The sequence below is a fragment of the Bos mutus genome, chromosome 8, assembly GCF_027580195.1.
Source record: "Bos mutus isolate GX-2022 chromosome 8, NWIPB_WYAK_1.1, whole genome shotgun sequence".
NCBI classification, from domain to species: Eukaryota; Metazoa; Chordata; class Mammalia; order Artiodactyla; family Bovidae; genus Bos; species Bos mutus.
In genome coordinates this window covers 73,485,623-73,502,588 of record NC_091624.1, presented here as the reverse complement: position 1 = coordinate 73,502,588, position 16,966 = coordinate 73,485,623, and the positions used below count along the sequence as shown (strand labels likewise).

The 16,966-nt window shown below is 32.2% G+C and overlaps 1 protein-coding gene across 4 annotated transcripts in view; it reads left to right on the top strand.

Moving 5' to 3' along the window:
- The window catches only part of BRD10 (bromodomain containing 10), a 111,054-nt gene that overhangs the window by 73,238 nt on the left and 20,850 nt on the right, over positions 1 to 16,966 (top strand). For 3 of the 4 annotated variants that reach the window (XM_005891355.3, XM_070375859.1, XM_070375861.1), the window contains one exon: positions 5,260 to 5,349. The exons of the other annotated variant lie outside the window; for it this stretch is intronic. In XM_005891355.3, the coding sequence (XP_005891417.1) occupies positions 5,260 to 5,349 (90 nt within the window). The remainder of the gene's footprint in view (positions 1 to 5,259; positions 5,350 to 16,966) is intronic. 4 annotated transcript variants of the gene reach the window in all.

The following is a 16,966-nucleotide window of genomic DNA, read 5'->3' as shown; positions in this document are numbered from 1 at the left end:
AGCCTACAAGTATTTGAAAAGTAAAAAACCAAGTAATAGTATTTGCATCATTATATTAGAGGGAAAACCTGTGCTTAGCCCTCCTTACTATCAGGAGTTATACATTTGGCATATAGGGGAAGTTGCCATGTTTTTGCTTAGCAATAGTTTCAAAAAGTCAGGAAATATTTTTAGTCATCAGCACGTTGGTGATTTAAGCTTTTGTGTCAGATTTAACAATTTTACTGATTACTTTGTTAAATTGACTGGACTATTTTTTTGTTTTTCTATATCAGTTTTGTAGTACAAGGAAGACTGTTAGATTGAAAAGTGAATATTTATTTTCTTAATAAAGTTAACTTTTACCAAGAATATTAATATGTTTAATATTTGAAAGAGAAGCCTAATATTATGTGAATTTTCTTTTTGTGCACAGTTATAACAGAGTCATAGAAAGTATTCCTAAAACATAGTTTGTCAAGTCTCAATAAAATACAGTTTTAAAATTAAGAGACTTAGGTACCATGACTCTGCTTTTTATTGGTAACCTACATATTCCATGTCATGTGTGCTTGCTCCTATTCCATGTGTGTGATTTATTCTAAAGGCTTCTTTGCAGAGAAAATCCAGAATCCAGGTGTTGACTAAGATTTATATAGAAGTATTTTCTTTTAGCATAACCATAAACTCAATGATCCTTAACATACCTCTGAAAAAAACACTGTTGCTCCATTTAAGCAATGGAGAAACTAAGGGATATGAAATAAAGTACTATCCTCAATGTGACAATTTGGGATCAAAATTAAAATTAGAATTTAACTGCCTCACAGAGTTAAGGACCTTTTGATTATATTGTTATTTTGAATTGCTGCCTCTTAAAATGAGTATTTTCAGCTTCAGCTTTTTATTTCACTTTTAACATCATGGACTTTTACTTCCCCCTGAAATTTTTTTCTGTTTTTATATATTGTACCTTGAGGGAAACACCAGTTTTTACTCATATAGTGGTATAAAAATGTTTTGATTTATTAATCAGACTTGTCATGTTGCTCATGATATCTTTATTTGCAGGTTTTGAAGTAGTCATTATTTCTGAATGATCATAAGAAGTGAAAGGAATGTTCTGTCCTAATAATTTTAACAGATGTCAATATAATTTTAGTTTAAATATAATATAGATTTTGAATTTACACCATGCATTTAGTCTTTTGCTTATAACTTTATAATAAATTATTGGAATGTTTTATTAGAATGGTAGTGAACATGACCCATTTTATTTGGACCTATTCATTTTGACTTCTCTGCATTTCCCTTTGCTTTTTAATGTAATTTACCATATTGTTTTACTTTTGTATGCTATCTTACTTACGTTCTTTTTGGAACAAATAAAGTAAATATCTCTCAAACCTATTGAATTTATACCTGAAGGACATAATATGTAGCTTAAAATAGTGATTTACTTTGTAATTTTTCTGAGATGTGATTATGGAATTCTTTTGATCTCTACAGGACCTCCCCTTCTCCACCATATACACTTATTTCTATAGACTATATACACACATATCTGCTTCTTGAGTTGGAGAGAGGGCCTTTTAATACTTAAATTTAATAGATATGAAACCTTAGATATAAATTAATTCCTAAAACTATAACATGGTGCTCAGTCGTTCAGTCCTGTCTGACTCTTTGCGACCCCATGGACCGTAGCCCACCAGGCTCCTCTGTCCATGGGATTTTACCGATAGTGCTGAAGTGGGTTGCCATTCCCTTCTCCAGGGGATTTTCCCCACCCAGGAATAGTACCTGCATCTCTTACGGCTCCTGCACTGGCAGGCGAATTCTTTACCGCTGGCGCCACCTGTGAAGCTCAAAACTATAATACACGTTCAAATTATTGTTAGATTTTTTTTTTTTTAATTTGTTTTATTTTGCTTAGAGAGAACCCTTAAAGAATATGATGTAAGAGGAAGAGGAGTCCTAGGTTCCATGGTATTTCTCTATGAATGTGTCATCTTTGGTCACTTAATCTCTGTTAAACTAGCTTGTGTGTGAATTGGAGATACCCCTCTTTAGCCTTGGCCAAGGTTTGGACCAAATTACTTTTTTTTTTTCTTTTGGTCCCTTTCAGCTGTAAAATTTATGATTTTGTGACTGTCACGAGTTGCACCAAGTGAAAGATTAATTTGAAGGAGAGTTTAACAACCTTGAAGAGGTTCTTCCTGGGAGAGAAAACTCTTCTTGTTAACCTTCTGCAGTATGACTGAAAACCTTCTCTTTGACTGTTGGCAGTGTGTCCTGACTATAATCCAAGCTGCTGTGGAGCTTTCTTTCACCTTTGCAGGCACTAAGCCCTAGATTTTTTTTTTCCCCCCAAATTTAAGGTAATGAGAAGGAGGTCTTAATAAGGTGTTTTTGCTTTGTTCAAAAAAATTTATGTTCTCCTTATTAAAGTGAACTTTTCTTATTGGATTTATTTTATTTTTAAAAGCATCATTTGAAATTAAGCTGAGTTTAAAGTCCACACACGCACAAAAAAGGCCACACACACACAGACCTTACTTTGTAAAGAATGTATAAATGACAGAATTGACATAAATATTTTTCCCTTAAAATATAACCTCAAAATGATAATTATGACATAAATAATTATTTTTCCCTCAAAATATAACCTCAAAATGATAAGTAACAAATTTAGAATAGTGTTCCCATACAAGAATTTTCTAATAACTTGACTCTATATTTGGAGTATATGTATTACATATTACATATATATGTAGAGGGAGGTATATATTAGTATTTAAAGAGTATAAATTGTGAGGTAGGTATTAAGTCACTTCAAGATAAGTTCAAAGTAAATATTGCTAAAAATATTTAACCCTCAAATTCAGTAAAATTTATATTTGAATCATGGCATTTAAGGAATGTTTGTGCATTAACATTGAACACTGTGCTTTTAATTCAGTATCCCATCCCCTATTTGAAGATAAATCTTTTTAAATTTTGTACTCATTTAGCTCCATACTACCAAATGTTTCTGTGACCATGCAGATTTGTAATTCATAATCATTTAGTACATAATTGCCCAAAAATGTGAGATTTGCAGCCCATACCTTGGAACTTGTTACAAATGTAGAATCCTAGGTCCCACTTCAGACCTACTAAATCAAAAGCCTCATTTTAACAAGATTCCCAAGTGACTCTTATGTGCATTGAAGTTTGAGAAGCACTGATTTAATACAGCTTGCTAACTAGGAAAGTATTTTTTTAATATATAGCTCTTAAGGTATAGAAATAATTCCTAGTTTGACTTCAAAACTATGTTGTTTCCTTAAATGAAATATAAATATTTTCTGATCTCATGACTAACTGCTAATTAAAAGATCTTAAATTTTTTAGGATGTGTTCAGGTATAGGGGTATATATTTTCATTGTTACTGTAAGTTTCTACAAAGTACAAAGAAAATGTACCTTTACTCCATGTATAATGAGACAGCTAAATGCAAGTGAAAATTGCTCTGAGCTTTGCCGTATGTACAAATGAGCATGTCATTAACCTAGTACACCAAGTTCAGTGAAAGGGGTGTAACCATTTGAAAGTTCCATGGCAAATTTGACATGGTAGTCATAATAGCAGTTTATACAAGTTTAGTTCCTATTGAGCACTTACTAGAAACCTGGTGTAGGGCTAACATGGTTCTGAGGCTTTATTGATATGATAGAAGTTGAAGACATTATCTAGTTCTAAAGGCACTTATGTAATTAGCCACTTTACATCAGCATTTCTTCCATAATTGTAGATTTAGCAAAGGCAAATGTGTATAATGTGTCAGCAGCAATATCCTACTATTTAGTTGTTTTACTGGTGTTTTCTACTCTGAAATTGTTAATTTGGGTTGCCTAAATACATGTTTTCCCTGCTTTGTCAGTTCTGTGAGTTTGAAATTATGTAGATGTTTCTAATCATTGTTAATACTAAGTATAATTTATATTACCTGTGATAATTCTTTCTTAGTCTATTCAGTTGAACCGTATTGTCTTTTTTGTAGATCAAAGGCATATCAGTGTTTCATATGGTTCAACTTAAAGTGTGGAGGCTCCTAGTCTCCCATTTTTGTCACATAGTTGTCACTAGGAATGATCTTGTTGTAGTCCTCTTTTGCTTTGTGTTTTTGTTCATTTTCTTTTAAAAGAAAATATGCCTTTTAGGAAAACAGTGCCCTTACCAGAAATTAATGAATTTTAAAAACATGAAACTAATAAAAAATTAATGATGAATTAATAGCTTTATAAGTATAGTATTTTTTCATTTATACAGTATTACACATTATAAGACTTTCATTAAATCTAAAACTTTTCCCCTGTATGTGATTGCAGTTCTGTTTTAGAAATCTTCTATTTCTTTTTCACGACAGATTTTTTAAAATATAAGCTTAAATTATTTTAGAAAACAAGTTGAATATTATCAAACTGATTGAAACATTCAGTATAATTTTACAAGATCTAAAATGTAGTTACTAATATTTTTGTTATGTTGCCAATGCTTCACTGTTTAAATATTTAGCAGTTAAGCCAAACTTGTTTGATTATTAATTAATAACTAAAGACCAATTGTTTTGACCATTTGCCAATATTACCAAAGTGAAATAAGGTGAACCACGCAGTTATGAAAGGCAATAGATGCTATCTTTGGATCTGGTTTTATTAAAGACTACTAAGATCATATAAAGAATGTATACTTAATTTCATTAACTTCTTTCAATATATTCATATAGTTGGAGCCCCTCTTTATTAGCAGTCCCAACAGCAATGATACAATTTGTTATATAGTTAGCAACCAAAGCAAAAGTAAAACAATAGTTCTCCAGGGGTGCATTTATTCACCTGCTCAGAGACTGCTTGATGAAACATTTCATAAAGGTGATCCAGTAACTTGTGAAATCTAGGGTGAGTTTCCAGATCTTTGTCATTCTGGGATGAAAGTTAAGAATGTTTAAAAAAAAAAAAAAAAAAAAACCTGGATTATAAAACAAACTGAAAGATGGGGATGTGGGATGAAACCACCAATGTTGAAATTTCAGCTAATTTTATACTAAGCCTGAAGTTCATACATCATAACAAGTAAATATCTTTTAAAATATCAACTGTGGAGCTTTCTTTGCATTTTACTGTTACAAAGACAAATAATTGTGAATTCAATGTGTGTTAAAACAACTTCTGTTACCACATTTTGGGTGTTTTATATTATGTGTTATCAAGCTGTGTTTTTGTGTTTTATTTTAGCTTATTTGCACTAATCTTGATGAACTCAGGGAATTAATCACAAAAATCGAGAATGAACTCAAAGATCTGGAAAACAATAGAAAAAAATCGGTAGGTGTTGATCCAAAAGTTCTATCTGTTATTGTCAGCATTAAAATTTATTCCTGCTTTTTCTAAAGCCTTTTTAAATCTTGTTGTCCTGAATTACATATAAATTTGCTTGAAAAATAGAAAGATGTTTCTTTTATTTTTCCTATGTGGTCTAGTTTTCACTTTTAGTAGACAAACATGGTGCTGGGGCAAGTAAATTAATTTTGTTTGCCTGGTTTCTATCAGGTTTAGTTTTATGTATTTCCCAATATACTGGTTGGTTGTTTTCTGACTGGTAGTTTTGGGGTAGTGCTTGCCTTACAGATATTCTTAATTAATAATTATATGCATTTAATGGATTAGCTCTGACGTAAATAACATGTAAATTATTTAATCTTGCCCCAGATGTTTTTGATCCATGCTTAACAGTATATCTTAAGAACCTTTAGCATCTAAAGGTCTTCTTTTAACTTTCACTATATTAAATTCACAATTAACCTTTACCTTCGCTTTTAACTGTTTTTGAGAGAATAGAGTATAAAGGGCTTTATTTTTATTCACCCAGCACTTGGTAAAACACTCAATTATGTTATTTGTTAAATCAGTAATACCCATTTAACTGACACTTATAGTTCTATTATATCATAGATTTGAAACACAAACACCAATAAATAAATGGAGAAGGCTTTAAGCATTGAAAAAAAAATCAGTCACTATTTTTAAAAATCTCTTTATTTTATGCCTCAGGAATGTCATGAAACCACATTTAGGAATTTGTTCAGAACCTGTTAATCTAGAATTGTGTATGATAATAAGGTTAGAGGTACAGCAAGCTTCATTCATATCAGCAGATTTGTAATACTCATTTTATATGTTGTTCAGAAAGGACATATTGGTAGCACTCTGAAGGAAGGAAATTAAAGTACTCTGAGATCATTTAATACAGAGGTAAAACAGCCTTAAGCATTTCAGAAGTATCCCACATGATACCCCTGAGACTATTGGCTATAATCTAAGAGATAAGATAAGGACAGCTATCAAATGCATTAAGAAAGCAGCATGTTCAATACATTTTTGTGTACAATATATAATCTGAGAATGCAGAAAACTTATTTTAGGATTATTTCCATTAAAAATGGTTTAGATCATTATAAGACTGTGAGAGGTTATCTGTTTTGTTTTGCTTTGTTTTGTTTTGAATACGTCAGCAGTCTCTTGGTGTGGAATGAACCCTACATGTTTTAAAACAACCTCTGTGATATATTTCTCAAACTATATTAAAATATTTTTTCCTCAACCAGTATTTTTTAATGTATTTTGTGTGTATGTTTTTAAAGGAGTGATTCTATTTAATAGGGAAAAAAAATTTTGATCAGGATATTTAAAGTTTTTTTTTTGCAGAAGCCATTTATTTTTAGTGACTTGTCCATACTTCATGACTCTAAACAGAATTCTGTTAAGTAAATTTGTTATTTTTTATTAGCTTCAGTTAAACAATAACATTCATCTTAATTTGTTCTCATATTATAAATTAGGATTTTGTTTTTAATGGATAGTTTAAAGCATAATAGGCTTATGTGCTTACTTATGTAGTGTAAGACAAAAAGACTTTTGCAAGCATCCTAGAGTTTTTTTATAAGCCATCCACCTCATTTCCATTGGTAGTATAAGGGATTAGCATATTGCCTTCCTTCACAGAAGTAATTATAAGAGTAAAAGAAAATATAAATTACAAATATTTGACTCTATAATACTTGGGGGTATGTTTATCAGAAAATTTTAGGTTATATATAGGTTTTAATTGTTTAGGTTTTGTGTCTCTAAATTTTTGACACGTCCATAACCCTTGGTATTTGCATATTAGTTTTAAAATATGTTTTCTGCTCTTTAAGAAATAGAAATTGTTTGAACTTTACTTTTTGGGAATAATTGAGATTACCTGTATACAGGCTACTTGCCCTAAAATAAACTGACTAAAAAATTGTTTTCATGAATACTTATCTTAATCAATAAAATGGGCAGAAATAAAGGAATAGTAAAAGTTTGCATCTCAGTGTCATTCCTTATTTTTTACAAAAGCTGATACTGAGTATGATAAGCTTTATTGAACTTTATGTTGGTATTGAATACTCATTTGTCATCATTTGGGAGTAGGGGTTCCACTTAACTGAATTTTCTAGAAAACCTAAACATTCAGTACTAAAATCCTTACTTTAATCATTTAATGAAAAAGATTTCCCTGCCTCCTGGTACTATACTGAGCATAATTGAACCCTTTTCTTGATAACTCAGGGATTATTATGAATATCCATAATTGTACTGATCCCCTAAAAATCTATTGATGTCAGTAACTCTTATTAAACATTCACAGATAGGCCTTTAGGTTATATGTTTTGAAGGTTTTTGTTTGTTTGCTTGCTTTTGTTCTGTCTCTTCATTATCAGTCTGTCATTTCTTGTGTGTGTCCATTTACTTGCCCTAACTGATGGTTGCAGAGCAAGTAGCCATATTGTCAAAATTGGGCTCATGGTAAGAACCGGAGAGATTTTATTAATAATGAAATGTATGAACTTGGTGGTAGTGATAACCATTTTGTTTATTCCTTGCATAGTGAGCTTCCTTCACCATTGCCAGACAAATGAAGTTATTAGTATTGTTCTTCATAAGAGGATATCACTGTGAAAAATAATGTCAGAACAACTCTATTGTTCATCAACTTTCATATCCATAATAATGGCTTCAAAAACAAAGAAGATATATATTCCATATAAACTTTTGATTGTCATAAATGTTGTTACTAAAGATAGAAATTACATATGTGATAGAGGGTTTTAACATGGATTCATTTAAACACCTGGTTGTTTTGGGAAGCTTCTCTATAGGGCATTTCAAGATGTTTTTCTTACCAAAGCAACAAGGAAGAATTACCCCATTTCCTCATCCAGGTCAATGTTCCATTAAAAAAGCTTTATTAATCTCTTGGAGGTTTTGCCATTAAACTGCTCATTGTACTGGAAGAGTTAGTCTTTTAAAATCTGGATTGTTTACTCATTATTGCAGGACAGTTAATTCTACTTATGATTTATAGTGTGAAGAGAGAAATAAATGATTTCATTTTCTTGAGTTTACTTTAGTTCACTTGATCCCATTACTTCATTTAAAGGCTTATTCAAAGAGGAATCAATGTCCTTTACATCTTCCAGTGCCATACAAATTACCTACCTGAGTTTTGTTTAAAGTGAGACATCTGACAGAGATAAATAGAATTATATAGTTTGACAAAATCCTTTAATTTTTGTCTGTCTCATTATTATTTAGATCATAGGGGGTTTTTTTAGTGCTCTAAAGACATCATGATATTTTATTGTTTTTATCTTTGTGGGTTTAATCGAGATAAAAGTTGTACTTTGGAAATTTATTAGTTTTCCAGAAAGATAGTTTTACACCTAAGATATTGATAAATTTTCCTGATCCTATTATATTTGAAATTTGTTAAACATTTTTGTTGTATAAATAATCAAACTTGATAGATTTTCATAAGACTAATACAGAAATGGTTATTATATTTCTTAATTTTTCAAGTGACCCTAATCTCTCATATTTGCATAACTTCCTTAAGTTTTATAGTATTGTTTAGATCTTAAAAGAGTTTTCAGTCTTTTTGATAATGAAAAGTCAGTGTAGAGATGGGATATATGGAAAAGTGAACATTTGGCAGAAAACAAAAAGATAAAAGAAACCTTGTCTGGACTATGACATGATAAATGATAGTTGTCAATATAGATAAACTAAAATTTAAAATATAATACCATATCTTTCTAATACACCTTTTAGCAGTTAATCACTTCAGCACTGAGCAGGTTTTAAGACTTCAGGTATTTCCAGATTTCATATTCAGTATGTAATAAAAGCTATAAAACTGTCTGTACTCTTTGGTCCTGTAGTCGTAGTTAGTATTTAACTTTTATCCTCCCATATTTGCACACTACTCCCCTATCCCCCCAAAAGTAATTTACATGATATTATGTTCAGTATCTCTCTCATAGTAAAGAGAGCAATAATATTAACAGTGGTATGTCATAAGGCTGGTAAAATAAAATATTTGTAGATCATTGCTACTATATGGAAGTATTTGTGAAATTGTTAACTTTTAAAAACATCCAAAAATATATACACAATAATTACAGTATGTCAAAAAGCGTAGTTTTTTTGTAAGACATGTTTTAAGAGAATTAGGAAGAAATTGCAAGTCATGAATAAAATTAATCTTTACTATGTTCTTGAAATAATTTAAATTCATAATAATAGGACTTCTCTTGCTTAACCAAAGGCTGTGCATTAACTAGATCAAACATTAGAGAAATCAGAAGCTTAGATCAAAGATGATTACACCCTAGTTTTTGTCAGAGTTTTGTAAAAGCCAGTGGTTATCAATGAGGAATGATTTTGCACCCCTACTATGAGACTTCGGCAATGTCTTAAGATATATTTGATTGACATAGTTGAAGAGGTGGTACTGACACTTAATGGATAGAGGCCAGTAGTGCTACTAAAAATATTCTACATTGTATAATCTTATAATGCACATGATAGCCCCCCACAACAAAGAATTATCTGGCCTCAAGTATCAGTCATGCAGAGATTGCAGTAATATCTAAATTATCCTTAAATAAGTTTTTGATGATTATATCATTATGTATCTTATTTTCTTATTCTAGATCTTTTGATAAAGGTTAACAAAACTGAAAAAACTCTCAGCTGTGGGGGGGAAGATGCTTTGCCGTTAAATAGTCACATTTAAAGCTTTCAAAAAATTAAAATAACCTTTTGGAAACCCTGTATAATAAATAAGTTCCTTTACCTGTCATATTCTAGTCTTATTCATTAGGCACATACTTCCTCAATAAGTACTTCCTCAATGAGTATGTGGTCTGTGTACTGTACGTAACACCAAGGAACTTGGTAATGATATTCAGAGGCTGAAAGTCTTTATCCTCAAGTAATTCACTTTAGAGCTTAAGCTTTTTCTCCCCAATCCTGAGGATAAATCTTTAATCAGGATTGGTTGGGCTGACTCCTGTCCTTTTATAAAAGACTTGATCTTTGATTTTCAAGCTATTTAAATTCAGGAGTCACTACTTCTAGACACTTGCTTCACTCACTTAATGACATGTTTATATATTATTTGGGAGTAAGGGTGGAAAGGTAGATAACATATGGACTTTATGAAGAATCAAATATTAACTGACATACTCAAAATAATAGTAAGGAAAGAGAACTAGATGACGGGAAACATGAACCAGAACAATAGCTGGCTAGTAAGACAAAGCTTCAATTGACTGTAGTCACCAAATTATCTGAGAATGCATTATCTTCATTTGTCTATGGTAGGTCTCACTTTGGGGCTTTTTTTTTTTTTTTTTTTTTTTTTTTTTGACATTTAATAACTACTCTGCTCAACTGAGAACTGGATATTAACTCCTATAATAGTGCTTACTGTTTCCACTTACTGGAATTTGATGTAGTCTGTATCCCATCAGGGAAACTTTCTTAAAAGTAATATTTGAACCTGTTTTCTCCCAATGAAAGTTCCAATTAAAAAGGGAAAGTGTTTTATATTTTTTACATCAGCCAGAGAAATAATACTGCATGTTCTCAGCATGGAGTGAACTTCAAGGAAGAATTGAACTAGGTGACAGATCCTTCTATAGGTAGAGCTTCATAGTGCAGCTTTTATAATTTGCTTTAAACTCTTTTGAATTACATATCATACACACGTACTCAAATATAAGTAAGTTTAAATGCCAAATATTTTTCAAAGCCCCAAGTAAATTTTTATTATTTTCTATTTAATTTATCTATTTCTATTTAACTCTACTGCCTTTCACTGACAAGAGTTCTGACAAATTGAATTTAAATCCATAAGGTGCTTGAGACCAAAAATGAACTTTGTATCATTCTGTTTATTTATATTACAGAAGAAATCAAAATCTTTGGAAAGCTCCCAAAATTTAAAGATATAATAGTTTAATACCTTTTGTGGATTAGGAAGAATATCATCCAAACAATAGAGAAGATTCAGTTCAGTTCAGTCGCTCAGTCGTGTCCAACTCAATAAAACTTCCCTACCATTTTATTATACTCTATAGATACGAAGGTAAAAGTGATGCATTATATATTAAAGGAAAATCTAGATCTACCAAAGAATAAAAAGAGTCTAAATAGAAGACAGAGTCCACATATGGATCTCTAGCACTTTAAAATAGGAAAAAAAAAAAAATATATATATATATATATCCTTGTATGGAACCAGTTTCTTTTAATGAAGATATGCTAACTAGTTGTAGCAAGTGCTTTTAATTAGGACAAAAGTATTTTAAGACAGATTTAGTTGCATGAAATACTGATAGACAATTTAAGAAACAAAAAAGACTTCAGGGTCCAAAACTAACAGTAATCAATAACCACTTAATATAGGAATATAGGTTATAGCCCTGTAAACCCTAGCATCACTGCTTTAAAATATGAAACAATGGCTTGTTCATAATGATGAACAAGTCAGTAAGAGTTAAATTATATTCATTGTGTGTTCAGAAAATCTGGAAGACATGTATTTTAGGAATGTTTATCAATTTTTAAAAATCTTTTCAGCTAAGTAGAAAATCTCAGCTTAGAAATTTACTTCTGTGGTTTGAATACTTATTGTGGACCTGCTGTGTGCTGGGTATTGTAATGGAGCCTGAGAAAGTAAAAATAAGTAGAATACTGACCCTACTTTTAGTATATCCCCAGTCATAGTTTCATTTACATGGAACTTTTTATGCTCTGGTGTTACCAGTGTAGCATTACTTAGTGATTCAGATTGTGCTGTGAATTGCTTGAGAACCCACCTTTCTGATAACAGGTGTAGATTTGATAAAATGTTATTAACCTCTTTGCTACCACCAGTTTACTAAAAAGGGTCAGATTCAGGTACTACTCAGTAGTTAATTTCTAGTCCAGGATTTTTTCTTCTTTATGAATGGAAGTGGTTACATACCATCAGTTATATCCATATTGTTAGATTTTCTTCCCCAGTGATAATGACTACTGGGAATGTGATCTGTTCACAGTCTCTACAAAGTCAAATGACACTGAAATTTCCAGTATTATCACTGATGTAGTTGTTGATCATCATGCTTTCTAGTTAAATGCTCATTTAGAAATACAATGGAAACATTGTACGTGCTGTGCAGTGTTGGATATCTTTAAATGCTTTTGTTTCCTATTGAATTAGTATTAAGAGAAAGTGGGTAAGAGTACCTAAAGAGAAAACATTAGTATATGATAGAATAGTTCATATTAAGACCTCTGGTAGTGTTAAAATACTTTTTTTAACTTCTTCCATACTAATATTCAAACACTTCACTATATTGTCTAACTAGTACTTTTTCAAGAGACTGTATACCACCAAGATGAATGTGGTATTTTACCCCCAAAACTGTGAATATGCAGGAATATATTAATATAGTGGTAGTTTCTTTAGGTGAGGAATAAGAAAAAAAAGTAAATACGTGTTACTTTTTCATTTACTATTACTTAGATTAAGGAGAATGTGAAATAATTAAATTATTAAAATGCTTAATTCCAGTTAACTTGTGCTATGTTTTTATCCATTTCCATTAAATTATTCTAACTTTGGATACTCCTAATGTTTTTAAATAAGACATCTTTATATATAAATCCATTTGACTTTTCTAAAAGCTATTTGAATTTTCTTGGAAAAGCATGATGTATTATTATATAATCCCTTTCCACCATATGATTTATGTCTGTGACAAGAACCAAGCCTATAACAAAAAATGCTTTTGTTTTATGATCCCTGTTTCTGTGCTCCAGCAACACGTATAAATAGAAGCATGTAGAAAGAGAGCATTGATGCCTTTTTCATATACATTATGTTTTTGTACTCTTCTTTTTAATAAAAATTATATTTTTATCATCACAATAATACCATTTCAATTTAAAAATATTCTTTATGTATTTATATATGATAATCTTTTTCTGCATACAACAGTTGATATCGATTTTGTTTAGAAATTGGTGTAAGAAAATCTAAAAGTAACAGAATGAATTGTATAAATCAGTTACTTTCACCTAATATTCAGAGTATCTAAACTTATTAAATGTGCAAAAGATCCATAATGATGAGACATTTAATAAATCTAGAATTTATTTGTTTTCCTCTTTTCTTCCTTCTAGATGTTCAGTGTCCCCAGCATCAGTAGATTGCCAATTCCCTCTCCTCGCAACACCCCAGCCAGTATTATTGCTGGTCTGTCATACCCATCCCAGATTACTGCAGCAGAATGGAGTTTTTCTTTAGTTGTAAGGTAAGTTTCCCTCCCCACTCATTTCACACAAACAGACTTAGCTTTCCATTTTACAATATTGTGTAGTTTTGTAAGTTTTTTCAGAGTATCTTTCTCTTGTGGTTCCTGAGGTTATTAACATATCACATTATAAAGCTTATAAAACTGCATAATATAATAAAGCACTTATCTTGTGACCATAGACAAACTCCTTGTTGTAGTAATCCCTATCAGGTTATAAAAGCTTTAGTATTTGACAGTTGAGCCATCTCATGGAAAGGGAGCTGGCAATCTACAGCTGCTGTGGACATTGGATGAGAAAATATTGAAAGGTAAGCCTCAAATTTAGATCATACTGTATACTTTTGGTTCCATGGTGTGAGCTTGAATTCATACTTCATGTTAAACTTTATAGTAAATTTATTTTAAAAAGATATATCACTCTTCTTTTTAAAGTGACCATCAGTAAATATTTGGATTATTAAGTTCATGTAACACATTGGGATTATTTAAAAACATTTTTTATTCCTGAAAATAGAATTCTGATTATTAGAAATAGTTCATTTATCTCCATATTGACGTACCTGTTTATAAAGAAAAGTCAGGACTAAACTTATATATGTAAAGCTTATAAAATGTATTTTTTATTATAGAAACAGTTATAACACTGTTCCACAAATAACCATTTACTCCTTAATCTTTCTACCTACCATCTTTTTTTTTTTTCTGTTCTTTTTTTTAGTTGGAGGCTAATTACTTTACGAATTGTGGTGGGTTTTGCGATACATTCATATGAATCAGCCATGGGTGTACATGTGTTCCCCATCCTGAACCTCCCTCCCACCTCCCTCCCCATCCCATCCCTCTGGGTCATCCCAGTGCACCAGCCCTGAGCACCCTGTCTCATGTATCTAACCTGGACTGGCGATCTGTTTCACATACGATAATATACATGTTTCAGTGCTATTCTCTCAAATCATCCCACCCCCGCCTTCTCCCACAGAGTCCAAAAATCTGTTCTTTACATCTGTGTCTCTTCGCTGTCTTGCATATAGGGTCATCGTTACCATCTTTCTAAATTCCATATATATGCGTTAATATACTGTATTGGTGTTTTTCTTTCTGACTTACTTCTCTCTGTATAATAGGCTCGAGTTTCATCCACCTCATTAGAACTGATTCAAATGCATTCTTTCTAATGGCTGAGTAACATTCCATTGTGTATATGTACCACAGCTTTGTTATCCATTCATCTGCTGATGGACATCTAGGTTGCTTCCATGTCCTGGCTATTATAAACAGTGTTGCGATGAACATTGGGGTACATGTGTCTCTTTCAATTCTGGTTTCCTCAGTGTGTATGCCCAGCAGTAGGATTGCTGGGTTGTATGGCAGTTCTGTTTCCAGTTTTTTTTAAGGAATCTCCACACTGTTCTCCATAGTGGCTGTACTCGTTTGCATTCTCACCAAAGGTTTAAGAGGGTTTCTTTTTCTCTGTACCCTCTCCAGCATTTATTGTTTGTAGACTTTTTGATAGCAGCCATTCTGACCTGAGTGAGATAGTACCTCATAGTGGTTTTGATTTGCATTTCTCTGATAATAAGTGATGTTGAGCATCTTTTCATGTGTTTGTTAGCCATCTGTATGTCTTCTTTGGAGAAATGTCTGTTTAGTTCTTTGGCCCATTTTTTGATTGGGTTGCTTAATTTTCTGGAATTGAGCTGCAAGAGTTGCTTGTGTATTTTTGAGATTAACTCTTTGTCAGTACTTCATTAGCTATTATTTTCTCCCATTCTGAGGCTGTCTTTTCACCTTGCTTATAGTTTCCTTCGTTGTGGAAAAGCTTGTAAGTTTAATTAGGTCCCATTTGTTTATTTTTGCTTTTATTTCCATTACTCTGAGAGGCGGGTCATAGAGGATCCTGCTATGATTTACATCAGAGAGTGTTTTGCCTGTTTTCCACTAGGAGTTTTAAATAGTTTCTGGTCTTACATTTAGATCTTTAATCCATTTTGAGTTTATTTTTGTGTATGCTGTTAGAAAGTGTTCTCAGTTCAGTTCAGGTCAGTTGCTCAGAAGTATTGGAGTTTCAGCTTCAACATCAGTCCTACCAATGTGTTAACACCCAGGACGGATTTCCTCCAGGATGGATTGGTTGGATCTCTTTGCAGTCCAAGGGACTCTCAAGAGTCTTCTCCAACACCACAAAAAGTATCAAATCTTTGGCACTCAGCTTTCTTTATAGTCCAACTCTCACATCCATACATGACCACTGGAAAAACCATAGCCTAGACTAGACTGACCTTTGTTGACAGAGTAATGTCTCTGCTTTTTAATATGCTGTATAAGTTGGTCATAACTTTCCTTCCAGGAGTAAGCATCTTTTAATTTCCTGGCTGCAATCACCATCTGCAGTGATTTTGGCGCCCATAAAAATAAAGTCTGACACTGTTTCCACTGTTTCCCCATCTATTTGCCATGAAGTGATGGAACCGGATGCCATGATCTTCATTTTCCGAATGTTGAGCTTTAAGCCAACTTTTTCACTCTCCTCTTTTCACTTTCTTCTTTAGTTCTTCTTTACTCTCTGCCATAAGGGTGGTGTTATCTGCATATCTGAGGTTATTGATATTTCTCCTGGCAATCTTGATTCCAGCTTGTGCTTCATCCAGCCCAGCGTTTCTCATGATGTACTCTGCGTATAAGTTAAATAAGCAGGGTGACAATATACAGCCTTGACATATTCCTTTTCCTATTTGAAACCAGTCTGTTGTTCCATGTCCAGTTCTAACTGTTGCTTCTTGACCTGCATACAAGTTTCTCAAGAGGCAGGTCAGGTGGTCTGGTATTCCCATCTCTTTCAGAATTTTCCACAGTTTATTGTGATCCACATAGTCAAAGGCTTTGGCATAGTCAAAAAAGCAGAAATAGATGTTTTTCTGGAACTGTCTTGCTTTTTCGATGATTCAACGGATGTTGGCAATTTAATCTCTGGTCCCTCTGCCTTTTCTAAAACCAGCTTGAACATCTGGAAGTTCACGGTTCACGTATTGCTGAAGCCTAGGTTGGAGAATTTTAAGCATTACTGTACTAGCATATGAGATGAGTGCAGTTGTGCAGTAATTTGAGCATTCTTTGGCATTGCCTTTCTTTGGGGTTGGATTGAAAACTGACCTTTTCCAGTCCTGTGGCCACTGCTGAGTTTTCCAAATTTGCTGTCATATTGGGTGCGGAACTTTCACAGCATCATCTTTCAGGATTTGGAATAGCTCAACTGGAATTCCATC